We start from the raw sequence: 27,524 nt of genomic DNA, 5'->3' as shown, positions 1-27,524 counted from the left end.
ACTCAGGGACTTTCCCCTTCTCTGCTGCTACATTTTGGCAGTGCTGCTCAATTTGCCTCTGTGGACACCTGCCAAATGTAGTCAGCTCTTTCAACACAAAGCTTTTGGCAGGTCCATGGGGGAAGAGGAAGCCTCTTGTGAAAGTGTTACAAAAATATCTCAGCCCCAGGGATGACAGCACAGTGGCTACACAGCCCGTCAAGGCTGGCCCAGCTCTGGTGAGGCTGGACCACGGTGCCATGAAGTGGAGGGATATGTGCCACCTCCCTGGCATCTCTAATAAAGTGGCTGGTCCCTGCCACACAGCACAGAAGGGCAGGAGCTGGTGCCAGGCCAGAAAAACAGAGTGTGGCATCCAGGAACTGAGCACGAGGATCCCCAGGGGGAATTTCTTTGAGCTCCCGTGACAGGCCATGAGTTTGGGACTGCAAAAGACAACAAGGAGGAGGGATGTGTTAGGAGAGGGATGTTTTCTGCTCACCCCAGCTTTTGGGGCTACCCACATGAGAGRTGTGCTGAGCACGGGGTGCCAGGGTGTGTTGGGGCTGGCAGTGGGCACTGAGAGGTGTCACCCCAAAGGAGGATTCCACTGTCCCCTGTTTCCACACTGCAGCCCAGCTGCCATCCCCTGCCCCAAACACTGCTGTCTCAGAAACAGCACATGTTGACTCAGCTGAACCCCACCTGAATATTCARCTGCCACAGCCACATGTCTGCTCCAGGCATCACAGCAAAGACAGGAATGTCTCAGGAACACAGCGACTGYATTTTGGAAATCAAAGTTCCTTTAGAACAGCAAGAACAAGGAAGAGGTGTGAATACAATGCTGATTATCATGCTCCGTGTGTTCAGCCAACACACTCACTGGGAACTCAGAAACACTGCTGCCTTTATTTCTACCTCTAACTTTCATAAAAGTAAAWGCAAAACCATCAAAATCAGCTGCTGATATCTGAAGATACTGGAGTAATGTTATTGCTTCTAAAGTGAGTGAGCCTTCCTTCCCATGCAGCGCTGCACCCTCTRCAGCTGGTTCCTGACAGGGACACCCTGTCATCACCTGAGTGACATCCTGGTCAGGCAGGGGCACCAGCAAAGCACAGAGGGGGTAAATGTTGAAATAGGTGATAATTCCCAGCCTTCACGTATGGGAGGCAGATTCCCAAAGAAGGTATTAATGCTTTCCAGGCTGCTATAGTGCCTTATAAAAAACTTGTGCCCCCATCCCTCTGCACAGCCGTGCTCATTCCTGCGTTCCTTCAAGACTGATCAGGTCATGCAGACCTCCTCCCTCCCTTGCCTGTCCCGGGCACCCTGACACCAAGCTGTTCATGTCACAGCTGCCATCCTGGTGCTGGAGGGGCTCCAGTTACAGCCTATAAAGGGGGCCAGGCTGCAGAGCTGGGGGGTGCTCCTAGCAGCCTTGCAGCCATGGGAAGTATTTTTACCCTGGTCCTCGCCCTTGCCCTGGCAGCGTGTGYTACCCCTGCAGAGAGAAAGGTATGGGGACGGGTGACAATGGGGACATGGTGCTGACACCCTGCTAGACTCCAAAGTCTGCTGCTGGTGCACCACAGCTCAACAGGGAGCTGGGCTGCTGGAGCTGTGGGAACAGTACTGTGCAGCACTGAGGGAGGATGCAAGGAGGTTGGAAGGAAGGGACTGCTCCTGCAAGRATGCTTCTCATTGCGGGAAACCATTCAGAGGAAGACAGAGACCCACCCCTGACAACTCCTCTTCTCCCGCCTAGAGCGTAGGGAAAGCAGCAGACCTGCTTTAGGATGGGAGGGACACACGTGGCTGGGTGAAACCAGCCCGGACAGCGGCTGGTCTGAAGGCAATCAGTGCTCAGGCACGATGCTCACACTGAAGTGGTCATGCCGGRGGCTCATCGGGTCTGTGGCACAGCACCCAGTGTTGCAGACATCGCTGGGCAGAGCCAGGGTGAAGGAATGGGAGCAGGGTGCTCCCTCTCCGGGGTGGGGGCACTCCAACCCACAGCATTGACCTTGCAGTGCCTCCTCTCCGGCTCGTGGCGGAGCGACACCGGCTGCCGCATGGTCGTGTCCACGCTGGGCAAGGACAGCAGATTCTCCGGTTCTTACCTGCCAGGACCTGCCGCTGGCAACTCGGAACTCCTCACCTCACCGTTGGAGGGCTCCCAGCAAGACACCGGGCTRTTCCCACAGCCCACCTTCTCCTTCACCGTGAACTGGCGGCTCCGAGGTAGGCGGCGGGGGACATCACCCTGTAGCAGGACACAGAGTGGCCAAGTGCCTCTCTGCCTGGCTCACGACACCTTAAACCCTTCCAGACTCAGAGACTACCCGGACAACTGTCTTCCTGGGCCAGTGCTATGTGGACACCGAGGGGGAGGAGACCCTGCATGCCCTGTGGCTCCTGAGAGAGGCGGGCGACAGTCCTGCAGAGGACTGGAAAGCCACCCGGTGAGTGCTGGGTCCCAGCCACTGCTGTGCCAGAGTCTCCTGCATCTCAGGCTGGAGAAGGGAGAAATCCCGCCAGGTGAAGCATGGGAGGGCTGTGAGGGTGAAATGGATTTGTCTCTGGTGATGTGCAAGGGCTAAGGAGCATCGCTGTAACACGGGCACCCCTTGTGCCTCAGGGTGGGGGATCCCAGGGTGGGGTCTGGCCCCTGTGCCCCCCTCCATCTTTCCATCTTTCCACTCTCCACAGCAGGGAGAGAGGAGGGAAAGGTGCCAGTACCAGGCACAGCCTCTGCTACAGGCTATTGGAACCCGTTGTGTCCCAGTCAGCCACACAATGTCCCCCTTGGGTTTCCTGTCTGAACCCTCCACAGCAGACATGACCCCAGCTGATTTGGTGTTTTCTGCAGGATTGGCACCAGCATCTTCACACGGATAAAATAACAACAAGTGGGGAAATCCAGGAGGCTCAGGACAGCAGGACTCAGTGCTTTCCCCATGCCAAGCTCTGCCCACACTGACATGCTGTGCTTGAGCAGCTTTCAGCCCACAGGTTCATGCTTTCTCAGGCAAGTTCACCAGATGCAAAATAAAGGGTTTCTGTGGGGATGCGGGGCTTGGCTCTGTTTTCTGCCCTGCCTCAAACTCATGGGGTTTGTCTCACCCAGCAGCCACCCTCCCACAGGGAGGATTCATGCTGAGGGCAGCAGCGTCCCTGGGGATGGGGCTGTCCCAGCTCCCCTCCCCTGGCASTGTGCAGCAATACTGTGCCTGCAAACCTGATGCTGCACTGTGAGTAACCTCCCTCGGGGCCACTCCCAGATGTCCCTGGAGGTGGGGGACGAACCGGGCTGTGACCAGGCAGAAGGATGAGGCACAGCCCAGTGTGCTGCCGCAGCCAACGCTGCAGAGCGTTCCCCATGTGAGCGGAGGAAGTTCTCGGGCGCCCGAATGCACCGGGCGGTTGCAAATGACTCTTGCAGAGCCATCAGCCTCCGGTTCCCAGCCCCGGCGGATGTGCGGCGGTGGCCGATTGCCAGCTGCCTTCCCATCCCAGGGCTGGGCAGAGCTCCCAAATTCCCCGCCCCGCGAGTCCCTCCGGCACGGCTGTGTCCCCTGAGTCAGCCACGGGGCGGGGGTGGGTGGGTGTTCCTCCAGCCGAGACCCTGATGCCCACACATGGCCAGAGAAAGAGAAGAGGGGAAGGGTGCATCTGGCACTGGTGGAGTTTTTTAGGTATCACAGACCAACCTCTGCTTTTTACCTTCGACACTTTGACAAAGTGGTCCCAGCATGACCCTTGGGAGTGCCCAGCTGTGGGAGCTGGAGGGAGACAGTGGCTTCATATCTGTGTTTCCAGCTGCCTTTTTAACCATTTTCTTCTAGTTTTTCTGTTTCCACCAATATCCAGCAGCTGGTGCTAGTGGATAAAAATAGGATTGATGATGACACAGGATTTAGATATCCCTTGAAAAGGGCAGTATAGTTTGTTTCTGCTACTGACTGAAATTCCCATCTCTTCCACAATTGATTTTTAAAAAGAGGAAACCTGACTCCTTTAAGGCCATGACCAGGAAGTGTTTTGCATTGCTTACAGAGCCCAGGCCTTCCTCGGGAATAGAAAGCAAATTTCATTTAATGTTTTCATGATTTTCAACACATCACTGCCACGGAAAGGAGACGGCATGACTGATACTTGAGGAGTCACCAAACAAAAATGAGTCTGTTTCCATTTGGCAACACCCATCCGGGACTTGCCAAGGAGTGTCCAGGATATTTTGCCCTGAAAGGCTCATGTTTCCGGTCTGCCAGCGCAGTTCCACAATGCTGACACAGGCACCTTGCTGGATGCAAGGGACAGGCTGACCTTGGGCATAACAGAGGGAACATAGTGGAGAAGGTGAGCAGGGACCATAACACTGTCCTAAGGCAGAGCAGGGCTGTGTGTGCATAAAAGTAGCACCAACGGCAGGCAGACCACACTCTGATCCCTGCAGCATGCTCAGAAGAAGGATGGGAATCTGCACGGAGAACAGAAGGGTGGCAGCAACAGCAGGTGCCTCCTGCTCCTCTGCTGGATATAATAAATCCCTCAGCCAAAGGACTCATTAGGACACTTATCATCACTGCCTTTCAAACCAGGTGTGAGGTCCAGCCTGAGCTCCCTTCCTCTCCCCAACTCAGAGCTGCTTGCTGTGGGACTGGCACAAGAACACACAAAGCAATGAGAAATAGCAGACCCGGGTCATCATGAGCTGAGACCACAGAGCTACCCTCCCCAAAACTCCCAGCTCTTGGCTCCCTGCCTGCTCTCACAGTTATCTCCCTTCCTGACATTTGGCCAAGCAGACAGCTACAGAGAGCAATATTGACACCACTGTGCCCAGGCAAACACCAGTCCACGTGGTGCTCCCTCTTTGCTGGCAACACCACCATGTACTACTGCAGATGGCTCATTCAATATTGATTAGTGCTGGGTCGGGGACACCGTGTGACATCAGTGACACTACACATCCTGGCCCTGAACTGCAAAAAAACGAAACGAAAGAGGGAACAGGGCATTACACACAGTGACCTTGAACTGCAAAAAAATGAAAGTGGGAACAGAACATTATGCACCCTGGCCTCGAACTGCAGAAAATGCAACTGAAGCATGGACAGGGTCCTAGACCTTCCTGATGCCATGCATAGTTTGTGGGGAAAAAGGTTCAATGTTTCCTTGGTGAGGCTCAAGGGCTGTCAGCCCTGGTCAGGGTAGAGCTGTGTGTGTGACCTGGCCCTGGGGAGCATACTGTTATCTGTCTTCAGACAGGACCCCTGGGACCCCTGAGGGATCCCTCCCCCTGACACAATGTTGTTTTATATCTCATTTGCTTTTGGTTCCTGGGTGGACTGCACGCATGGAGCTTCTTGCCTTGCTGAGCTCCCATGCCCCCAAACCCTACACTGCGCTCTGCAGCCTGAGCTCAGGGTCTGCCAGTGCCTCCTGTGGACCCAGTGATCCCAACCAGACCCAGAGCAAAGCCTGAATTTAGCAACCCCGCAGGAGGCAGGGCCCTCGCGGTGGCTGTTGCAGCACCCTGGCTCTGCTCCACTTCCTGCGATTGTGCAGCTCCCCGTTACGAAAGCAGCGGTGGGGGCTGACACCGGCTCCTCACGCTTCCTCCTGGGGAAGCTGCTCGCTTCCGCACCACTGAGGGCTCGGGGTGCGCGGTGGGTGCTGGGTGCTCACCACATACATTTTACACCAAATGAGTGCTTTTGCACCCTTTAAGAGGGGTGAGAGCAGAGCAGCAGCCCTGCAAACCTGCATGGTGCCTCAACAAAAGCCCCTCTGCCCACTCACAGCCACATGGAATTCCCCAGCATCAATCTGAGAGTGATCACCCCCAGCCCTCCCCTGGATTTCTCCCACAAGGCTCCCAGCCCCTGGTGAAGGCCCCAGCTGTCACCCAACACCTCGCCAAAACAACCACAGAGGACACACTCACACACCATTAATATTTATTTAGATTATTAATAAGGAAGCTTTTCATTACTATTCTGATCCAACTGAAGCTGTCCCTGCTCGYTGCAGAGACAACCAGACAAGATGACCTTAACAGGTCCCTCCCAATCCAAACCATTCTATATAACTCTATGAAGAGATCTGAAGAAGGACAAGGAGATCGCTACAGGTACTACTAAGCTGCCATTTAAGTACCACTCTGGTAAAGACACCGCTCACCAGCTCAAAGCATTTCTGCTCAGCCCAGAACCATTGACTGCATCATTAGCCAGCACAGCAAGGCTTGGGTACACAAAGACATGGATTTCAAACCATCCTGTGCCCAGGACAGCCTTCAGAAGAGCAAGCAGCTCTGCTGCTCTCTGCCGCTCTCTGCTACATGCTGCCTCAGCAGTCTGGCTCAAGGCATGCCTGCTCCTCGAGGCCCAGAAGCCTGAAGGAGATGAAAGGCTCAGCCCTTATGGTAGGCAAACAGCGCACATGGCTCAGGAAGGACTCCACATTACCTTCTCCAGCCAGGCTGGGAGCTGTGGCCATGGCTCAAAAGCTAGCAGGAACAGGCGACATGCTGGGTCTGTCGCAGCAGCAGGCAGGGCTACTCCTGTGAGGGTACCAAAGGTCAACTCGCTCCCTCACACCTGGAAATCAGGCAGCACTGCAGGATTAAGGGGCAGGGACATGGGATATGTTTGGAGCCACAACACAGAGTAACAAGTGCCTGTTCATCCCCAGCTGGGCAGTGAAGTATGGCAGTGGCCTCCATCACCAACTGCACCCAGTCAGACCGGCACCTCAGCTCGACTGCCTCCACCATCCCTGCCACAGCCCATCCCCACAAGCCACCAGATGCACTCTGGGCTGCAAGCCACAACAACTTAGTAAAGCTCTCAGAATTTCCTGTCCCATCTCAGATCGAGCTTCATACAAATATGAAATGTCAGAATGATTCCTCCCTGATAAATCCTCTGAGCTGCTGGCAATCAAGAGAGTATTCAGAAGAAACTGCATGGATAGATTATCTGTTAGTGCAGCTCTGTCCCTGCCCCACAGGATGCCCGATATCACCCCAAGGAGCAGGACGCAGCATTGGTCACATCTCGTTGGCATGGTGCGGCTGGATGAGAACTCTGTCAGGGTGTTCCGCCCACTCCTGACCCTTAGCTTTCCATGGCACCACCACTGTCGCTGGCAAAGGGTCATTCTGGGGCGGGCTCGGCTCGGAGCCTGCTGGCGCTGGAGGGTTGGAGGATGAGTTGCTATTGAAAGATCTGGGACCGGGCTTGAGTGGAGTCTGCCCCTCTTCCAATGACTGACTGAGGTTGCCCAACTGTGAGGTGTCCCCAGGTTCTGGGCTGAAGCCCACCAGCTCAGTGTCATGCTGCACATCAGGTGCTCCCTGGTTCGGAAACTCGCGGATCTGCCGTGACAGCACTGCAAGAGAGGTAGAGACAATCCTGTAATTTTCAGCCTCCCACCCTCCTGTGCTGAGCCACCACAGAGCCCAGGAGAGGACAAACTGTTTAACCAGGACTTCCTCCTCCCAGGGGAGGTGGGGAGAGGATCCTGCACAGCTGCCAGACACAAGCACAGTTTGTGCTCCAAGAGGGACCGGCTCTCTCCTGTCCTTGCACCGCCCCTGGCACAGGGCCCTGCTTTCAGGCAGGCCTCTGCAGCAGGGCTGAGGAAGAGCCCAGAGCTAGGGCAAGATAGCAAGCCAAACCTAAGGGTCACCCCAGGCAAGGGGCTGCTGAGTTTGAGGTGCCTCAGAGTTCAGGCTGCCTCTGAGGAATGTTGCGCCCTGCAGGGCTGAGCTTCACCTGGAACCACACCTGAACTCTGACCTGGGCACTCACCCTTGAGCTCCCGCTGCGGCTCTGTGCTCCCAGGTGTGCGGATGCTGGGGGACAGAACAAGGCAGAAGGACAGAACCACGATCTGGAAACAGATAAGCACAGACATGAGCAAAGGAGATGGACAGGCATCACTGGCCGCAATAAATGCCTCTCTCCCAAACTTGCAAGGACAGCAGAGACTCTGCCACAGACACAGAAGCTGAAGCCACTTACCATGGTGCAGGTTTTACTTCTGGTAGTTTTGGGGGCKGACTGTCTCACCAAGGCCTGCAGCTTCTGCAACTGCCTGAGCAGCGACCTGCAGGAGAGCAGGAAATGCAGGTAAACACAGCGACTGAACCTAGAGCTGCACACTTCCCTCCACCCTCTGCAACCAGGGACAGGACACAGTCCCAAGAAGAGGAACAGCCTCCCCACCACAACTCCCATCACACCTAACAAGAAGAACTCACATGTTCTGCTTCTGCAGCTGCTGCACTTTCTTCTCCAGTTCATGGTTTTCAGCAGTGCAAGCTGCCACCCTTCCCACGAAGGACAAGCCGTGTGGAGGAAAAACAGAGATTTTGTTGACCAACAGCAGAGACTTTACATCAGTCACCATCTCTGGGTGGCCGGGGTAGACAAAATTAGTCCTGGGGACTACCTGCTATCATCTGCAACAAAGTGCAGACAGCACTACCTCATACCAGATATGGGGAGGGATGAAGCCCTGCTCAGTCCTGCAGAGAAGCAGTTGACTAATCCCTATGGATGCTTGCTCCTAGAGGCACACCAGCCCTGCAGATCTGTAACATCAGGCTGTATTACAAACTAGCCTGATGTGGAAAACACATTCCATCTGGCAAGTCAGCTATCTGGCTTGAACAGAGCAAGCTCTGGGCCATCTCCAAGCACAAGAGTGCAAGGCAGGCTTTATCCCAAGGTTCTGAACCTGCTGCCGAGAGCTGTTGCCCCACACAGCCAACCATACTTTCTGCCCAGGGTGCCAAAAGCCCAGCAGCTGAACAGCACAGCAGCTTATGATGGGCACCCTCTGTTCCTGGACCCAGCAATGCAGTCAGCACAGCTAAGACCATGCACGAGGGGAGCAGACATTCTGTGACCAACCAGGTCATGTATTCATTCCCTTCCTCTCGTTATCAGGCTCTGAAGGTCCTGTGCACCAAGTACCAAAACAAACAGATTTCTTCTTCTCCATGCCAGCCTGAAAGTCCCTAGGCATCAGGCCCTTCCCTCACCAGCCTTGAAGGTTCCGGGCACATAGCCAGCTCTGTGTTGCTGACAGCCTTATCACAGAGCAGGGAAGCACAACAGCACAGAGTGCACTGTTCACAAAATCAAGCAAATAGAATTCCCAAGAGGGACCTTAGAGTCTCTGCTGGACAGCAAGGCTCAGAAGCCCTCTGCCCAGGGACACGTCTACCATTGCCTGTTTCCTCCCACAACTGAAGGAGTGACTGGTATACCTTTATATACCTTTTATATATCTTTATATAATTCTTGAATTATGTCATGATCATTATATTGATACACAGAACCGTCTATTAAGATTTGATACAATATGCAGATAGTCCAAGTGACTAGAAATTGTAAGTTAAGACATGTTAAAATGCAGGTGGTTAGAAATTGTCATTTAAGTTGTATGAGAAATTCTGTATTAAACTGCTTATAGATTGTACTACATTAATTCTGCTTGTAGAAAAACTGTGCCACTTTAATCACAAATCCAGTGCTACATAAATCATAACATGGTACAAAAATGAAGTTTTAATTGAAACTAGAGTTTGGTGCCATCACCATTCTGCCAAGGATCCCTAAAAGATCCTTGGGATGGGTCCCCTCAGTGTTGGATGACACTGCTGTGTGACCATACCTGTTTTCCAGGCCATCCACATAGATCTTCCTCCGGCGACGACTATCCTGAGCTGCCTGCTTATTCCGGATCTTACGACGCACTTTCCTCAAAATTCGCTCTTCAGCCTGCAAGGATAATCTCATTAACAACGATGGTGTTGGCAATCCCAACCTCTCAAACCCTGCACAAATCACAGCATGCAGCCTGAATGCTTGTGTCCTCTGTTCCTCCCACACCACTGAATGAACTGCAATGCAAACTCTGGCCTGCTGATGAAGCCAGCAGCTTCCATGGCATAGCAGAAGTAAGACACACCTAAGGGAAACGAAAAGCTCACAAGCTACTAAACAAGCAGGAAAAAAAAACAGCTGGAGGCACTTGTGGTGTAACTGTCTCCTGCAAACAGCCATGAATGGGGGGATTGACAGCAGCCAGAAGCTGCTGTGCACATGGGCACTCCCCAGACTCAAAAGGAGGAAAAGAACCCTAAGCCCTGATGAACACTGCCCTGAACACAGCACCTGGGCACCAATATTTTCATCAAGGCACTGTGCTGTAGTTTCAAACCCCTACACTAGCTAATACATTTGAGTGGTCCAAGTGTGTTTAGCTTTAGTGAGGACTCACTTTGGTCAGTGGCAGACAGGTTGGTAATGTAACACCTTCTTTCTCCAGGAGCTGCTTCTCTTCCTCAGTCAGGACCAGCTCTGGGAAGTCAGACTAGAAAACAGCAAAAACAAGCCTACTGAGAATGCAAAATACAAGGAGTCCACCACAGGCTAGAGAGAGCTGTAAAAATTACAGAAGTGAGAGAGAGAGAGCATGCAGCAAGCACACAGAACTGGGATCAGGTCTCCCAAAAGAGCATCATGCTTTCCCTCCAAGATATGACTCCTAGGAGCCAAGTAAGGAGAGAAGTGAGCGGAAGAAAAGGCTGGGGTCCATAGGCATGGGAGTCAGTACCTGCACAATGGCTGCAGGCACAAGCTGGAGCTCATCTTCCACAGCAACAGAAATGGGGGAACTGTTGCTCTGTTCTAGTGACGTGCTYGTGCCTTCCAAATCCACCCAGGACCCTGGAGAAAGAAACGGGAGTCAGGTGCTGGGCCTCAGTGAGGCAGAACCTGACCAGCCAGTCTTGAGTAGCATGAAACAGCAATTTTACAGCAGCAGCAAACTCCAACTCTTGGCTCTCTCCATCATCGCCTGACATCCACTGAAACAAAGCAATATGAGACTCCATTTCTGCCTCTAGCAGGACAGAAAGGGTACATACACATCACTCACCCAGCTCAATGGTAACATCTCCTTCTGCCATGTCAGACCTCACACTTTCCAGCACAGGCCAGTCCTGGTGAAGGGAGTAGTTGTGATCAACCTGCACAACATCTCGGCTGGCAAAACTGCTACCAAGACAATGAGACAGATGCTGATCCTCAGAAATCCCACTGTCATTGTTGGCAGGCAAATAACTGAGCTTGTCTGCTCCATCTTCTAAAGGGCTCAGCAGTGAGCTGATGAAGTCATCCATCTCCTTGTCCAGGAGCTGCAGAGGAACAGCTTTTGCTCAGCAGGGAGAAAAACCTCCTAAACCTCAACTCAGCAGCAATTCCTCACAAAGAACTCACCTCAGGCATTGGCAGGCCCCAGTCTTCCAGCAACCCATTCTGCTGCCCTGGGATTTCAGGGCAGGGAGCATCATCCTTCAGGAGAAAGTCAAGCAGATCCACGTCTGCCAGGGCATCCAGTTCTTCTGGGCACGACATCTGAGCAGGACACCCAAAGTGAGCACAGGCACAAGGGGAGACACCGGCATTGCTTTAAGATGTCCCTCAGACAAAGTATTCCCATGCAGTGTCAACAGCAGGGAATGCAGTGTCAAAAACAGGGACGGCCAGTTCATATATACTTCCCCAGCAAGGCTGTTATAGCACCACTGATGACAACAATACACTGTTTGCCCCACAAGGTTATTGTGACCCAGCCACAGGAGCCACATTCCACCCAGAGTATAAAAGCTGAAAGAAGGGGAGGGAAAATAAAACAATCCCAGACTTAATGGTGTGGAGAGCACGCAGAATCCTGTTGCTCCAAAGAAGCCTGAAGGTGCCACACCCCCTGGTGTGCAGCCAGCAGGGAGAGCTTCCTGTCACAGGAAAATTATTAAGAACAGGCTTTGTTAAGGCTCTAGCTAAGGGTATTCTGTTAACGATTAAATGATGATCGAATTTTATGCAACTGATGAGTGAACAGAAATTAAATGGTAATCAGATGGTCATTAAGTGATCATTGAAAGGTAATTAACAAGTGATTTGACAAAGACCTGCATGATGACTTAATAATTCAGATAGCTGTTAAACCCTGTAATTTCTGACACACTCATAACAATTAAGCTATAGATGGATATACATAAATGTCACTAGCACACAACATACCTTCAGGCTGAAGTAAAACACTCCTTACCTCGCTGTAGAGATCAGATGCTGGCAAAGGGTCTCTCAGCCCTGAGGAGTGACCCAGAGAGCTGTCCCAGCTCGCAGGGAGGTCAGGGCCTGGCAGCCCGAGAGCAGCAGAGCTCAGTGGCTCGGGGAGGCCACACGTACTCAGAGGACAAAGCGAGGCACCCGCAGCCAAAGAGCGCTCTGGCAMTTGTGCACCTGTGCGGCTGTGGCAGCTTCAGCTTTGTCCGGTCCCAGCTCGGGCTGCTGCTGTTACGTGCTGACAGGACATGGCCCAGGAGCCTCGGTCCCTGAGGAGATGTGGCCTCGCATGGCTCTCGCCAGGATCAGCCCGGCCGGCTSGTGGGCGATGCCTGAGCCAAGGCACCACTCAGGCTGTCAGAGCACGGACAACCCCCGCACCTCTCCATCAGCACTGCCAAGCTTTCACATCTAGCTGTCAAGTGTCACAGTCTRGAACAAAAAAGCCCATAAAAAACAGAACACCACCAAAAACACCTGAAACCCCACCCAAAACCAGAAGGCCAGGGCAGCCCCCAGGCACAGCGCTGCAGTGCCAGCTGACTGGGTGCAGGGCTGCCAGCAGAAAGTTGAACAGTGAGAGGAAGAGGAGCTGGGCAGGGCCCAAGGCTTCCACAGACTCGGAGGAGTTTCTCTCCAGGAAGCGTGCGCCATGCAGGCAGCACGGGGAGGACGGGAACAGGAGAAGCGGGTGTGGCAAAAGCAAAGGTGACCGGAGCTCAGCGGCGACTCCCCACACCGGGWCACCCACCCGAGGGGAACCAAGCAGCCCCTCCCAGCCCCGGCCGCGGGCCGGACCCCACACCTCCTGATCCCCAGAGCCCTCGAACCCTCCATGCCGCGGACCCCTCACCCCCGGCCGCGCCCCCCACCCCTCACCTCAGCCCCACCGCTTCCAACGCACCGAGGTGACGTCATCTCGYCTCCCGGCAGGCCGCGCGCGCACCGCCCCTGCCCCTCCCGCGCTGACGCCCCGGTCGCTCATTGGCCGGGGGAAGCGCGTGGGTGGCGGGAGCGCGCGCGGGCGGCGGGAGCGCGGGGCGGGCGGGGAAGGGAGGGGAGAGGAGGGGTGGGAGTGACGGCTTGAGGAGAGGGCGGTGGGCCCGGGGTCATGCGGGGTCTCGGGGGTGTCCCGGGGCGGGCGGGCGCCCGGGGCTAAGGTGTGACAGGCGGGCGTAGCATGACCCCGGCGCACGGGCGCGGAGCCGTGCCCAGCCCCGGGGCGTCGGATCGGGCGGCGCGGATACGGAACAGCGCTGTCCGTGGGAGCGGGATGCCCGTGCTGCGGTGTCCGGGGGGGAGCGCAGCCCCGGGGCACCGTGCGGGGCTGTGCCTTGTCACCCGGCGACGCGCATGCGCGGTGGGGGGGCGGGAAGCGGGCGGTGCCGCCCGCTCAACTCCCCTCAGCTTCGCGGGGCCGCCGCGCTGCTCCTGCCCGCGCAAAGGTACGGGGACCGGGGACGGAGGACACATGGTGTCCCGGTAACCGGGGAGGGGGGGCCGCGGGGTGAGATCCTGGGGACAGGCAGCGTGCTGGCTCTCGGGGGGCTGCCGGAAACGGATGTCCCGGGGACCCTGCCCCCGCACCCCACCCGGTAAATGGCGGGGAGGCAGGGAGCTTGCAGCTTCCCGGTTATCGGGGCTTCCCTGCTCCAACCGGGGCTTGTCCGTGGCGCTGCGGTGGCACAGGGGCTTCCGGCGTTCGCTCAGACTGCGGGGCGTGCCCAGATCGCCCCTGAGGCGGGCGCCACCCGAGCACCGACGCCCACCGGAGGCTCCGGGGCAGCACGGGCTGGCGCGGCCACGTTATCCCGGGCTCTGTGCCCTGCYCCACCAGGCCTGGTCCCTGAATCCGCCCTGGCCAGATCGGAGCCAGCATCCCTGCCTCGGGGGTCCCTGGAGACCGAGCTGGACAAGACTGGCCACCAGCCCGTGGACCGGGGGTGACTTTTTGGGACAGGCCAGGCAGAGCTTTTTCCCCGGCACCCCACCCACCCTGCCGGGGCGTGGGGAAAAGCAAGTGGCAAGGGTGYCTATGTCCTGCTTCGTGGTTTTGGGTGGGGACGCGAGGGGAGACGCTTCCCATGGCCGCACCGAAGCCAGGGAGGTCAGCGCAGCAGTTCCCACCGGGACAGACCGCTGGCCATGGGGCGCTAGCCTGGGTCTCATGCAGGGCGGGCCGGGTCCCCACCATATCCTGCCCGTAACAACTAACCAGGCAGAGGGAAAACCCTGCCCCATCCTCTGCCTGTTCCCTGCCGGATCCTACCCGAGCCCCTGCAAGCTCCCCATCCCTTTGAATCTGCCGGCAGGATGTCTACATGCTTCTGCCGTAGCTTCATCGCTGGCAGTTAGACCCATATTTGGTAGCAATAATTGTTTACTCCCTTCTCCTCTCTCCCCGAGCCTCGCTGCTGAGAAGGGGAGGGCACATATTTTTGGGATCTTTAGTTTTGCCAAAACTGTGAGTTGCCCATTAAAGGGTCCAGAGCACCTGCCTCCCCCCAGAGCATGTGTTGAAATCCCCCAAATATTAAATGAGCCTGTGTTGGTGTGTGGGGAGAACCAGCCTGGTACTCAGCTTGCTTGCTGAATGTCAGTGGCAGGAATTTGGTGCTTCCTGAAGTGACACGTCCCAGCAGATTTAGGGAATGGGGAGTGGAAAGGCTGAGGAAGGGAGAAGAGGTGCCTGTGGGGCGCCGTGCTATTCAGAGCTGAACTGTGGTGAATGGAGCACAGCAACCAACCTCTTGTCCTTTCGCTGTTCTGCCAGTCTAGCAAGCATGGTGCTGGGCAAGTCACTTGTCTTGGGATGCATTGGTGCCTGGATCAGGGCACTCAGTGCTGTCCAAAGGCTGGGAGAGCATCCGGTGCACCTCAACACTGCTTTTGGGGTCCTGTGCCAAAGGGGCCAGCTTGCTAGGAACATAGGAGAGCTGCGGCTGGAGTCCTGCTTGTCCTTGTGCTTGCCTTGGTTGTAGGCAGTTTGGATGAGTTGTGTTCCATGCCTTTGGAAGTCAGAGGATGCCCAGCAGGAGCAGGCAGGATGTGGGATGTATGCGAAACATGGGCAGTAAATGGCTGGAGCTGCTTCAGCTCAGTGCGTGTGAGCAGGCAGCCAGGCTGTGGCTGTGATCCTCCAAACCATCTGCCCATCTACTGCCCATTTCCCACGCAGAGCAGGGCTGCCCTGCCGGCTGGGCTGAGAGGATGCTCCTGTCCTAGCCATCAGTAACAGCAGAGTGGTCACGGGGGTGCATTGTCTGGCCTTGACATGCTCCCCAGGAGCAAGCTGAGTCTCAGCTGGAAGAAACTGTCCTCCCATCTGACGTGGACGTGCAGCTGGGAAAGAGGAACTGGGCTGAACGGGCTCAGCAGCGTGTGATACTATCACAAGCTGGGGCTGCAGACCCAGCCTTCATACTGGTGCAGGGCTGAGCCATGTCTACCTCAGTGCCTGCTGTGGCTGTGTGTGYTGGTCCCATACTGGAGAGCGCAGGACAACCCAGCCAGAGCCTAGTCTGGCTTCTTACCAGCCTGAATTTTGACCCAGCTGAGGGTGCTGGAGTGCTGATGCTGGCATGCCAGCCAAGCCACTGCTGCAGGCATTGCGTTTTGGTGTCCTGGTACCTGCCTAGCTGTGCCAGTGGCTGTGCAGACTGGGCCGTGCCCTTGGAAAACCCCAGCACTGGGGCAGTTTGCAGCTGATACGGCTTCCTGCAGCCAGCGCCCSGTTCAGGAGTGCTCTGCAGTGGGGCTTTGCCCAGGTGAAATTTGGTATTGCTGTTATTAAAAAAAAGGAAAAAAACACTCCAAACCCTACTACCAAACCTCTTTCATAGTGTCCCTTAAGACAATAGTGTCCCTTAAGACAAAGCGTAATAAAAGTGACAAAACTGTAGCATCTGAAGATTTGCAACTTGTTCTGGAAACTCGCCACAAGTGTTCCAGCTGGCCACAGTTGAATTTTGCTTGATTTTTTTTTTGTCTCTGAAGACGCCAACCCTCCCCTGCAACCATTATTGCAGCAGTGAACTCAGCTGACACAAATRCAAGCAACTATGTCACGTGATGGAAAACTCACTGCTCTGGTCCCCAGCACYGACACAGTGGTTCCTTGGGCCACACGGTGTTGTCTGCCCACAGCCCCTGCCTACACTGACCCTGCCCTCAGGCAGAGCCTGGACGCCTCGACCACCGTCTTGGTTTTGCTCACCTTGTGTGGGGTGAGATGGAGGAAGCCACAACAGCGTCTGGGGAAGTGGTGGGACCCCATCAAGGTTATCCTTGTCCCCTCATTGTTTTGGGAYCTGCTCAGGAACATGCCTATGGTTCAAAAAGGGTTGCACACAGATTGCTATAAAATGCAGAACTACGTTAATCTGGCTGCTCCGGTGCCTTATCTGACTCTGCATACCGACAACATGATTGAGAATAGGTTTGACTGAGAATAGGTTTGCTTGCTCTGGAGATAAGCCAGAAGAAATTTGGTGGGTGTTCATCGAGACTTGGTTTGTTTGGKTTTTTTKKTTTTTTTCTTTTAGGGGGACAGCTTGAGTTTCATTGTCCTTTTCCTTTATTTTTCTGCTTTGCTCTGCCAGGCTCCCACGCTGTCTCATCTGTTATGTCTAGTCTAGCTTTTCCCTCCCCACATAGTTCCTGGAGGAAAGAGGTCTGCAGGGACTGAGGCCTGCATTGGTGCCTTTGCACCAGGCAGCAGGTTTGCAAACTTTTTGTGATTAATTGCCACGTTTTGCTGACAGATTTAGCCAAGGTTTAAGGAGGTGTCCTTTTGCAGCAGAGAGCATTTCTGCTCTAGACACTGTTGTCAGCAGATTTCAGCTGCTGGAGCCCAAACTTTTTCCATAGAATATGGCAGTTGAAGCAGACCGTCTCCCCTTTCTCTGACGTCTTTGATATTGCCAGTGTCTTCCCTGCTGAGCTCTGTTAATTTTTTAAGTGTTTTGGAGTGTGAAGACTTGAGCAGTCATCTTCTTGTGGGGTCTTGGAAAGCACATTGCCCCCTGTGAAGGGTGTGCTAAAGGGTGTCTCTGGTACAGTGCCTGATTTTGGGTGGCTTTGTGAGGGCAAGAAGAAGATGCAGAAATGGTGACAGATGGCCTGGCTTCTCTCAGTTCCTCAGCTGTCCAACATCCTCCACTCCCCTTCCTCCACGGTCTCTGACCTTGTCCTGTCAGTGGCATGTTCTCCTTTTCCTGCAGAGGGATGGAAAGCAGCTTTATGCTCAACTTGAGAATATTTTTAGATGTAGTGAAGTTGGCCTGGTGACCGCAGTAGCCCGCCCTGCATATAAAATACTTGGAAAACCCTTTCCATGACAGGGTGTTCCTCGTTTGTTCAGCTCCACAGCTTTGCTGGTGTTTCCGSATAGATGGCAATGGCACAGGCGAGTGCCTGTGCTACCTCCTTCCCTCTGCCGATGGGCTGCCTTGCTCTGGAGCTGAAGTGCGTTTCATTCCTCGGCAGCGGAGACAGTGGGGGCCACGGGCCTCCGCAGAAACATTGCAGAACAGCTCTGGAATGCAGAGCTGGAGCCACTCCATGTGCTGGCGGAGGCGGCACGCTCCTTGGTCCCTGCCTCCCACCCCGCACCACCAGCATGGCTTTATGGCTCTGCAGCAGCAGGGCCCCTGCCCTCTGACTTGCTCCTGGCCAAAACTGGACACTGATCTGTGGTTGGGAGCAGCCTGCATTGGTGTACTCCCTCCCAGGGGCACTGGAGCTGGCAGCACTGGGCAGGGGTGCACAGACTCTCCCATGTGCTGCTGCAGTTGYGAGGAAGGCTGCCAGCACATTTTGCCCAAGAACCTTCCCAGGCCGGGCTGAGGATGCAAGATCAGCTTTCCCTGACAGCCATAATAGGAAGCCTGGTAGGAGCAACTCARTCTAAAAGAGAGCAAGCAGATGTGCATCCCACCAGTGCTCTTGCATCCTCCCACCACTAGAGTTTAAGGACAAGACAGCCTAGGTCAGCAGAGCAGGGGATTCCCTGCCCATGAGCAGGCTCTTAGGGAGAGGAAAAGGCATGTCAGTGCTGGAGAGCATCGGGTTGGGGCCAGATGGGAGCAGGGAATGCTGAGAAGGGCATGGAACACTGAGGCAGGAGCAAAGGACTTGGCGCAGGGATCCTGAGGCATTTGGCAACCTGGGAAAGCATGAAAGCTGTTGCAGASTGGGTAAATCCAAAGGAAAGGGCTCTTACAAACTACATTGGGCAAATGGGGGACTTACATACAATCTCATTTTACTTCCGTTATTTCTTTCAGTTTTTACTCTGTAAAACAAATACAGCAATTCTGATTGGGTGTTGTTAAAGCTGGTGTTTTCGAGCCCTGTTGAAGGGTGCTCACTCCCTTCAATCCTTTAAGCCTGAGCTCTACAACTGCCTGAAGGAGGTTGTACTGAGTTGGGGGCTGGTTTCTTCTGCCATGCCCACAGTGCAAGGGCAAGAGAAAATGGCCTCAAGCTGAGACAGGGGAGATTCATATTAGATATTAGAAGGAAATTTTTCATATATTAGATWCATTAGAGGAAAATTTTTCAAATTTAAGGTGTTCAGGCATTAGAATAGGTTGCCCTATTGGAGGGCTTGGGTTACTCCACCAAAAGGAGGTGGTGGAGTAACCATGCCTGGAGGTGTTTAAGAGGTGTCTGGTGCAGGGTGATACAATCTAGTGATTTAGGGGTTACTGTTGTAATGCTATGTGTATGATTGGACTTGGTGGTCTTCCAGTCTTGATGATTCTGTGATTCTATTCTATGAATCTGATCCTTCAAGTTGGACCCAGCTTGAGTCCTGTTTCAGATGGCGTGGTGTGGCTGTTATATGCCCTTGCAATGAGACCTGGTGTAGATGGTCCCTTGCTCTCCTGTGACATTCTGTGCATTGGGTTTGTGCAGTATCGGCTGCCATAGGCCTCGATCTCTTGAGCACTCCCTGAGTGTGAATGGTGCTTTCCCCAGGTAATGGTATTTAATGTGTGAGTTCAATGCCTGGTCCCTTTATCTTGCCTCGCCGAGCAGCTTCAGGCTTTTCCGTCCCTCTATGCTCAGGCTGCCAGCTCAGCCTTGTCTACTGGTAACATGAGGGGTCCTGATAGCTGGGGCAGGGCCTTGCCAGCTCCGGGTCAAAGCTTGGTTTTCCTCTTGTGGCTTCTGTGTCATGGCASGTTTAATTATAACCCCTTCTGTCATCCTGTCCCAGCTTATCTAGTGTAGTCTCTCATCATCACTTCCCCTCTCTGGCAGTATCTCTGTTTGGTACCAGCTGTTGTCACCCCTTCAGGCAAGTAAAATTGGCTTTGGGACCTTGGGACAGGGAGGCAAGGGTCCCAGTGCTGGCCTGAGATCCCAACGTCTGGAAAGTGGGACCTCTCACAGGCTCAGCAGCACGGGGTGCAGCCCTTGCTTTCCACTGGAAGCTGAGTCCTGGCATTCAGGTGCTGCCAGAGGAGGGATTACCCTGCACACTGGTGGGGTCAGCAGTCAGACCTTACCCATCTGTCTCTTCTGGCAGGTGACGCAGGAGTGGGGACAGCCCAGCCGCCACCATGGTTGCCCTCTCGCTGAAGATCAGCATTGGCAATGTGGTGAAGACGATGCAGTTCGAGCCCTCCACCATGGTGTACGACGCATGCCGGATGATCCGTGAGCGAGTGCCTGAGGCACAGATAGGACAGTGTAAGTCCATGACGGGACTGGCTGCTGTGCCAGGGCCAACTTGGCTTTGCTCCTGGCAGTTCAGTGGTCTCCCTTTTCCGCCTGTGTCTCTCTGGCACTTTTCCCGAAGAAGTGATGGGGTGGGAGGATTAAGGTCCAAGTCCTCTTGCTCCATCGAAGTGAGGGTCTGAGCTTCTCAGACTCCCTCCTGAACACCCAGAAGAATGTTTGGGGGTTTGGAAGTTAGGGAACCACATTTGGAAGTTAAATACTCATTGAGTAATATGAGCCCACTGCTTTTTCTGCCTTCTATCCCTCTGTCCTACTTGCATTCATCACCACTAGCCAGGGCTATGTGGGTTTAAACAGTTGCAGGGGTCATAGCAAACATTAATAAACCATTTGAGTTAATTTTTCCTTTCTTGGAATATATATAATCTCCACTGTCTGCCACTGGCAGCTATCTGCCAGACCCGTGCTGCTGCTCCATTACCTTTCTAGGCTGCCTCAGCTCTAGCATTCTCCTGCTGCCGCTAGGCTCACAATTTAGCCTATGGCTCATCAGCTCATGATGTGACTCACGCCCATGTGGATGTCCCCATCATGGCTGGGGGGGTTGGAGCTCCGGGACTRTGTCTCAGGAGCTTTCCTGAGTCCCTGCAGCCCCTGAAAGCAGCTGTGCCATGGAGGAGAGACAGCAAACTGGAGGTCAAGAGTCGTGGGAAGAGGAGGGGGAGTGCAGCGACATCTGGGAGCAGCACATTCCTTGAGGTTGAAAGGAAATGCCTTCTCGTGCCGTGCCCGGCTGGTCAGCAGTCCAGCAGACCATGGCTTTCAGTTTCAGCAAGGGACTGGATGTCTTTGGATATGCAGGACTATAGTGGTGTTGGAAAGAGCATTGCATTTCCTGCTCCTGGGCGTGAGCCAGCCTGTTTATAAAAAAGTGGCGGGGGAGGGTGGGAAGCAGCAAGGGGAAGGCCTTAAAGGGAACTTCTTATTCCTGCGTTCCTTTTGGGTTGCTCACAGCTTTTATTTTCCTATGTGTTCCTTGCAGCTTTTGTTTCTCTTTGCTCTCCTCACAAATGGGCACTCAGGCCCCTTTTCTGAGCTCCCCTGTTTTTTTGTCACCTTTGGGCTGGGGGAGCTTTGGAGTAAGTTTCCAGCTCTGCTCTTGCTCTGTCTCAGGAAGTGCCTCTCCCCGCCCAACCCATGGATCTGGGGCAAGCTGCTCAGTTTTCAGTGCTTTGGATTTATCCTCTTGGAATTTGCTTTGAAAACAGTTTGGTTTTTTGTTGTTTTTTTAACTTCAAAAATAAAATGGCAAGCTTTCATGATTTTTCTGCTCCCTGTTTAGTAGGATCCTAACAGCAGCGTTAGTCAGGCAGGCGCAGGGCGGCTCAGGAATTTGTCCCTCCCCAAAGAGAGCTGCCAACAAGATGACGAGTTATAAACACAGCCAACCAAGACAGCCTGCGGCGCAGGATTGTTGCAGGGGTGGAGAAGGACCTTTCCAGGGCAAAGCCAGGCATGGTCCTCGCCTCTTGCTATATGAAAATGGGCCTACCCTTGTGGGTCCAAGSTGAGGAGCCACTGCCCTGGCTCCAGCAGCAGCCCTTTCAGCAGGTAGCCCACTCTGAGGAAGCAAGATTTGTTGAACAACACCACCTCTGAGACCTTGCAAACCTCCTTCAGCCTTTCCTTCTGCAAACAGAGCAGGCCCAGCTCCTCTAGTCCTTCACACCAAGATTCTGTCATTTAAGTTGCCTCTCTGTCTTCTCAAACTGTACTATGTCCTGGGAAGATGCAGCCCCTACCACCAGGGAGTATCCAAACTGTGGATTCCCAGTTTCTATAGACCAGTTCCCAGCATCCTTCGTGGTCATCCCCAGCATTTTATTACCTTATTTTCACTACTACTACACATTGCACTGACGATTTCAGAGAGCTGTCAGCCACAACTGCAAGCTTTTCCTTCTGTTGTGTCTGTCAGTTCCAAGTTCAGTGTTGCGTAGGCATGCTGCAGATGATTTTTTCCATAGATAAAATGTGGTAAAACCTCGGAGCTTGCGTGCCAGCTTTGTTGCCCACTTGTTAGGTTTACACTCCAGCATTCGCAGGGCTGCTGTTCTTCATGCACTGGGCTGCACCAGTGCATAAGCCTGGGCACAGAGTGACATTTGGTGGCCCTGTCCTGCTCAGGACTACCCTGGCAGAGATCTACCTGTTTTTCAGCCAATGACTTTGGGCTGTTCCTCTCGGATGAAGACCCAAAGAAAGGGATCTGGCTGGAGGCTGGGAAGGCTCTAGACTACTATATGCTTCGTAATGGGGTAAGTATCCATCCCCCTTCCAGCTGTATTCKTTGCTCCATGGTTGGATGTGCTCGCAGCGTGGAGGTGGTGTGGGTGCCTGCCCTGCTGCCTTGCATCGTGTCCTGCAGCACGCCATGTCACCCCCACAACTGCACTGGGCATAGGGGAGCTGTTAGCCTGATGGTGGGATGTGGATACCCTGCACTGGTGCCACTGCTGGGAGTTGTGCTCCACTGTGCCCACAGGATACCATGGAGTACAAGAAGAAGCAGCGGCCCCTGAAGATCCGCATGCTGGATGGGACAGTGAAAACAGTGATGGTGGATGACTCCAAAACTGTCACAGACATGCTCATGACAATATGTGCCCGGATTGGTGAGGAGAGCACAGCAGTAGAGGGGAAGAAGGGAGGTGGGGAGAGAATGGCACAATGTGATAGGCTTTTGGGGGAGCAGCTCTGTGGTAGATGGCCTGGCAGCTGGGGTGTCTGAGGGGCACGTGACGCTGGGGAGGGGACACTGCTCTGCACCCCTGTGTTGCTCCATGATCTGTGTTTGGCGGGCAAGTCATACCGAGTTTGGTTCTCTGCTCTTCTGCAGGCATCACCAACTATGATGAATACTCACTTGTACGGGAGATTATGGAAGAGAAGAAGGAAGAGGTTACTGGCACCCTCAAGAAGGACAAAACCCTGCTGCGAGATGAGAAGAAGATGGAGAAGCTAAAGCAGAAGTTGCACACAGATGATGAGTGTAGGTGCCTGGATGTGCTGGGAATGGAGTCAGCCTGTGCCGAGGGCCCTGGGGAGGGGAACAGGGACTTATCCAAAGGGAAGAGGGCATGGAGGGGACTGCAGTGAGGGAATATATGCCCACACTTCCAGGAATGTCTCCTGCCTGGGGGTTCAGGGTAGAAGGGTGAGAGCTGTGATGCCCTAGGCAGACATCCATTTCTCACTTGGCATAAGCAGCCCCGGGACCAGGACTAGCTGTGCCTTGGTGCTTGTGCCTGTCCCTGCTCACACCTTGGCATTGCCTGCAGTGAACTGGCTGGACCATGGCCGGACCCTGCGTGAGCAAGGCATTGACGACAATGAAACGCTGCTGCTGCGGCGCAAGTTCTTCTACTCAGACCAGAACGTGGACTCGAGAGATCCTGTGCAGCTCAACCTGCTCTATGTGCAGGTACAGCTTCCCAGAGCACCTGTCTACACTGCCTCGTGCCAGCTCCTGACAAGGCTGGTGGCTGAAAGTTTTGTCAGAAGTCAGGATGGGGGGCTACTTTGGGATAGCCACTTATGTCCTGGGTAAGAACCAGCACTGGCAATCCCAGCTCTATCCTCTGTGTACTCCAGAGCTCCCCAGGGAATCCCATGTCAGCTCTGTCTGGTAGGAACCATGCTGAAATTCTGCTACTGTTCCTTTCCCAGCCTTGATGCTGTTGTTTGTAGAGGACAGCCTGGTCCTACATCCTCCTATTTTTCAGGACCACTTCTTTTAAGTCTGGGAAACGTGCTGCGCTTGGTGTGGAGGAGAGCAGTGGCAGGGCTGTGTGGCTGCCCAGCCCACAGCAGTGTCTTCTATTCCCATGCAGGCTCGTGATGACATCCTGAATGGTTCCCACCCTGTCTCCTTTGACAAAGCTTGTGAGTTTGCTGGCCACCAGTGCCAGATCCAGTTTGGGCCACACAACGAGCAGAAGCACAAGCCAGGCTTTCTGGAGTGAGTGTTCTGAAGAGCCCCTGGGCTTGTCTTGAGGTGGCTGGAGCAGCTTGGCAGCCCCCAGCACCACACTGCCATGTGTAGCTCTGGGGATTTGGGTGCCTCTGGTGCATCCCCTCTCTTCCCAACAGCACAGTGCCCAAGCGTGGGGATCCACGCCAGCTGTGAGGGTTGCGACCCTCCATTCTGCTCCCTCTGGCACCCTACAGGGACATGCAGTCAGCTTCTATGGGGCAGCCCCAGCCCAGCCTCTGGTCTGCCTTGATGCTGCACAAGGGGCTGCTTTCTCAGCACCTTTACCCTGCTTTCAGCTAGGGCAGCTCCAAGGACAGCTTTCATAGCTGCAGCAATCTTTCCCACATTCTGCTTCCAAAAACTCCCATCTTGTGCCCTGGCAGGGGTTTGTCCGAGGSTTTGGGTTGGGCATGTTCATAGTCAAGGACAGACACGGGCTTTGGGCTTTGCCGCTAACAACTGGCTTGGCTGTCTCTTGGCAGGCTCAAGGATTTCCTTCCCAAGGAGTACATCAAGCAGAAAGGAGAACGCAAAATCTTTATGGTATGTGCATGGGGAAGTGAGATCTGGACTTTTTGTTCCTCCTCACTAAAGGTTGAGGTGCTCCTGTCTGAGAAGGCAACATAGCAGTCTGGTGGGTGAGAAACAGGAGCAGGAGCTATAGGTGAGCACACAAGGCAGCCCCTGAGGTCCCAGAGATCAGAACTGGGGCAGGGGATGTGGGTRGGTTGGGGAGAGCCCAGAAAGGCTGTGCAAGGGTATTAAGGCAGGACTGTGGAGCTGGTGCAATGTTCTCTCTTTGCTGTTGCAGGCTCACAAGAACTGTGGGAATATGAGTGAGATTGAAGCCAAAGTTCGCTATGTGAAACTTGCCCGTTCCCTCAAGACCTATGGGGTCTCCTTCTTCTTGGTCAAGGTAGAGCAGCAACCCCCCAGTCCCACTTCTAACTGACCAAAATTCTCCTTCTTCAGCAGCCCTCCATCTGTTGTGTCTCCAGCTGCTACTCCTCAACCCATGTTTCTCCAATGTTCTCTGCGTCTCCTTTTTGCATTTCCCTGTCCACTGTCTTCCTACTCCTTGGTCCATGATTTTTCTCATTGTCAAGCCGCATGTAATGGTTGTCACCACAGAAGATGTGGCCTTGCGGGTGTTTGGTAGCCATGGCAGACCTCAGCTATCTCTGCCTGGATGGATCCATCCCAAGGATAGCCCACAGCCCTTCTATTGTGGCCTACAGGAGAAGATGAAGGGGAAGAACAAGCTGGTGCCACGGCTGCTGGGCATCACCAAGGAGTGCGTGATGCGCGTGGATGAGAAGACTAAGGAAGTGATTCAGGAGTGGAGCCTGACCAACATCAAGCGTTGGGCAGCCTCGCCCAAGAGCTTCACCCTGGTAGGGGCCAGCACTGGTCCCCCACGCCCCTTCCCTGCTGGTGCCCTCATGGGGGGCTGCTCTCAGCCCCTTTCTTGGGTGTTGCTCCTTGGTGGCACAGCCTTGCCCTCCTCTGGTGCCTCTCCCTGTGCTTGCTATGTAGGCTGGCGCTTGGGTGCTTAGTGCATACCAGAGGGGCTCAGGATGGCCGCCAGTGCCCTGCTCTGGTGCTACCCTGTGCCCTGCCATTGCAGGATTTTGGAGATTACCAGGATGGTTACTACTCGGTGCAGACGACGGAGGGGGAACAGATTGCCCAGCTGATTGCTGGCTACATTGATATCATCCTCAAAAAGGTGAGGCTGTGCTAAGAAGGGCACTGATAGCCCCACCCCGGAGAGGGGTGCAGGGTGCGCCTTCCAGCTGCCTCCAGACAGCCATTGGCACGTGGTACTGCTGGGAGAGCTGGAGACAGGGCAGGGGGACCCTGTGGCCCTGCTATGGTGTCAGGGCTGCGGGAGGAGGGGAAGGCTTGGGGGTATCATCTTCTCTTTTCTTGTAGAAAAAGAGCAAAGACCACTTTGGACTGGAGGGGGATGAGGAGTCCACAATGCTGGAAGACTCTGTGTCTCCGAAGAAGTAAGTCTCCCAGGATCAAGGCAGCTACCAAACACAAGCTGAATGGAGAGTGTGCTCCAGCTAAGCTTGCAGCACAGAGTGGAGGAAGATCCAGGTGCCAGCGCTGTGGGCATCCCTTTACACGGTATTTCTCCCCATTTCAGGTCGACAGTCATGCAGCAGCAGTTTAACCGTGCGGGCAAGGCAGAGCTGGGCTCAGTGGCCCTGCCAGCCATCATGCGGACAGGGGCTGGAGGGCCAGAAAACTTCCAGGTGGGCACGATGCCACAGCCTCAACTGCAAATTACCAGTGGCCAGATGCACCGAGGGCACATGCCTCCTTTGGTAAGCTCTCCCTGTGCTCATCATAGGGCACAAACTCTGAGAAGTGTCTGTCAGGCTTGTGTAGACCCATCTGTTTGGGTCCATGGTTGTGCTGTGAAGAGCAAGGGCTCTGTGCTGCTGGCTTTGTGTGCTTGCAGGCTTAGCTGAGCCAGCATCCTCCTGCACCCTCTCTGCAAACTTGAACTACATCCCAGGGTTTTCACCTGGCTAGTGACTGCAGCGTCTCCTTCACGTTGTGGTTGGACAACCCCACTAGGGCTGTGGTTTGCTGCAGGACCCAATGATATGTTTTGGAACCCCCATCTCCTGTGCAGCTGTAGAAGCACTTGGAAAAGGCCATAAGGAGGCTGATTTCTTTGGCCCCATGGAACCTGCTATGGGGGCTTGCTATGCAAGCCTTCTGGAATCCCGCAGCATCTGCTCCCCACTCTCATAGACCTGGTTAATTCTGAGACTTGCTTGTAACCATGCTGGGATGAGGCATTTCCCACTGGAAGGTGCAGATGGGAGACTGTCTTTTTGCTAAGTGCGCCCACTTTGTGGAGACCTACGCAGTGTGGTGTCATCGGCAGCACACTGTAGGGCATCATGTGAACCAAATATGTAAGCCTGGATTCCAAGCCTTCATCATATCTCAGTCTGTCTCTGTGTTGCAGACCTCAGCCCAGCAAGCCCTGACTGGCACCATCAACTCCAGCATGCAAGCTGTGCATGCAGCCCAGGCCACGCTGGATGACTTTGAGACYTTGCCACCTCTTGGGCAGGATGCTGTGAGTACTGGGTGAAGGTGGGATGCTGGGGGTGGACTTTGCTGGAGGCTGGGCTGGTTGAGGTTGGCCACATTCCCAGGAGAAGTGTTAGCAGTTCCTGGGAAYATTTGCTGCTTGAAAAGAGATGGGGTTGTATCCCACTCTGGGGACAGACATGGAGGGGACACTTGGTCATGTTGCTTGGTCGGGGTGGAATAGAGTCTGGGTGGTCATACGTCTTCCCTCTCTTTTCCTTATATCCTCTTTCCTGCACTTATCCGTGTGAGCATGTGTGCAGCTACTTACCATTTCTACCATCTCCTGATCTCGTTCTCCCCATTTCAGGCATCCAAAGCTTGGCGCAAAAACAAGATGGATGAGTCAAAGCATGAGATCCACTCCCAAGTGGATGCCATAACTGCTGGCACGGCCTCGGTGGTCAACCTCACTGCAGGTATGTGGGAGGGTTGGAGAAGGGGGTGCCCGAGTTCTGGAGAAAGCTTGGTCTCTCTTTTCTTGCTGAAGGACTCTCCCTGCTCCCAGAAAGGAAAACCAGTGACAGGTGTGGGGA

The 27,524-nt window shown here is 54.3% G+C and overlaps 3 protein-coding genes across 5 annotated transcripts in view; 2 read left to right on the top strand and 1 right to left on the bottom strand.

Annotated features, from left to right (window-relative positions):
* Positions 1-1,899: 1,899 nt before the first annotated feature.
* Positions 1,900-2,934, top strand: LOC130575630 (avidin-like). Its single transcript, XM_057369666.1, has 3 exons — positions 1,900-2,226; positions 2,315-2,447; positions 2,855-2,934. Exons 1-3 carry the CDS (start codon positions 1,953-1,955, stop codon positions 2,886-2,888), a joined length of 441 nt encoding a protein of 146 aa, XP_057225649.1. The 5' UTR covers positions 1,900-1,952; the 3' UTR covers positions 2,889-2,934.
* Positions 2,935-6,741: 3,807 nt separating this feature from the next.
* Positions 6,742-13,088, bottom strand: CREB3 (cAMP responsive element binding protein 3). Of its 2 annotated transcripts, none has more exons than XM_057369573.1 (11): positions 13,045-13,088; positions 12,124-12,572; positions 11,289-11,426; positions 10,948-11,206; positions 10,624-10,736; positions 10,288-10,380; positions 9,679-9,785; positions 8,258-8,326; positions 8,019-8,103; positions 7,806-7,887; positions 6,742-7,383 (listed from the first exon to the last, which is right to left on the bottom strand). In XM_057369573.1, the coding sequence occupies exons 3-11, from the start codon at positions 11,424-11,426 to the stop codon at positions 7,043-7,045; spliced, it is 1,287 nt and encodes a 428-aa protein (XP_057225556.1). In that variant the 5' UTR covers positions 12,124-12,572; positions 13,045-13,088; the 3' UTR covers positions 6,742-7,042. The 2 variants fall into 2 exon arrangements, with proteins under 2 accessions (XP_057225556.1, XP_057225555.1); XM_057369572.1 differs by having other exon boundaries at positions 13,020-13,081.
* A 414-nt stretch (positions 13,089-13,502) lies between these two features.
* Positions 13,503-27,524, top strand: part of TLN1 (talin 1) — a 34,693-nt gene continuing 20,671 nt past the window's right edge. For both annotated transcript variants that reach the window (XM_057369571.1, XM_057369569.1), the window contains exons 1-15: positions 13,503-13,585; positions 19,678-19,841; positions 22,053-22,150; positions 22,378-22,507; positions 22,732-22,884; positions 23,174-23,316; positions 23,726-23,853; positions 24,351-24,411; positions 24,680-24,784; positions 25,107-25,262; positions 25,496-25,597; positions 25,804-25,880; positions 26,024-26,204; positions 26,861-26,974; positions 27,299-27,407. In XM_057369571.1, coding sequence (XP_057225554.1) covers positions 19,712-19,841; positions 22,053-22,150; positions 22,378-22,507; positions 22,732-22,884; positions 23,174-23,316; positions 23,726-23,853; positions 24,351-24,411; positions 24,680-24,784; positions 25,107-25,262; positions 25,496-25,597; positions 25,804-25,880; positions 26,024-26,204; positions 26,861-26,974; positions 27,299-27,407 — 1,687 coding nt within the window. In that variant the 5' untranslated portion in view covers positions 13,503-13,585; positions 19,678-19,711. The remainder of the gene's footprint in view (positions 13,586-19,677; positions 19,842-22,052; positions 22,151-22,377; positions 22,508-22,731; positions 22,885-23,173; positions 23,317-23,725; positions 23,854-24,350; positions 24,412-24,679; positions 24,785-25,106; positions 25,263-25,495; positions 25,598-25,803; positions 25,881-26,023; positions 26,205-26,860; positions 26,975-27,298; positions 27,408-27,524) is intronic.

This window comes from Malurus melanocephalus, unplaced genomic scaffold (assembly GCF_030028575.1).
Source record: "Malurus melanocephalus ecotype Western Australia unplaced genomic scaffold, MMel_1.1 scaffold_113, whole genome shotgun sequence".
NCBI lineage: Eukaryota > Metazoa > Chordata > Aves > Passeriformes > Maluridae > Malurus > Malurus melanocephalus.
The sequence above is the reverse complement of the archived record's forward strand: the minus strand, read 5'-3'. Positions and strand labels throughout refer to the sequence as shown.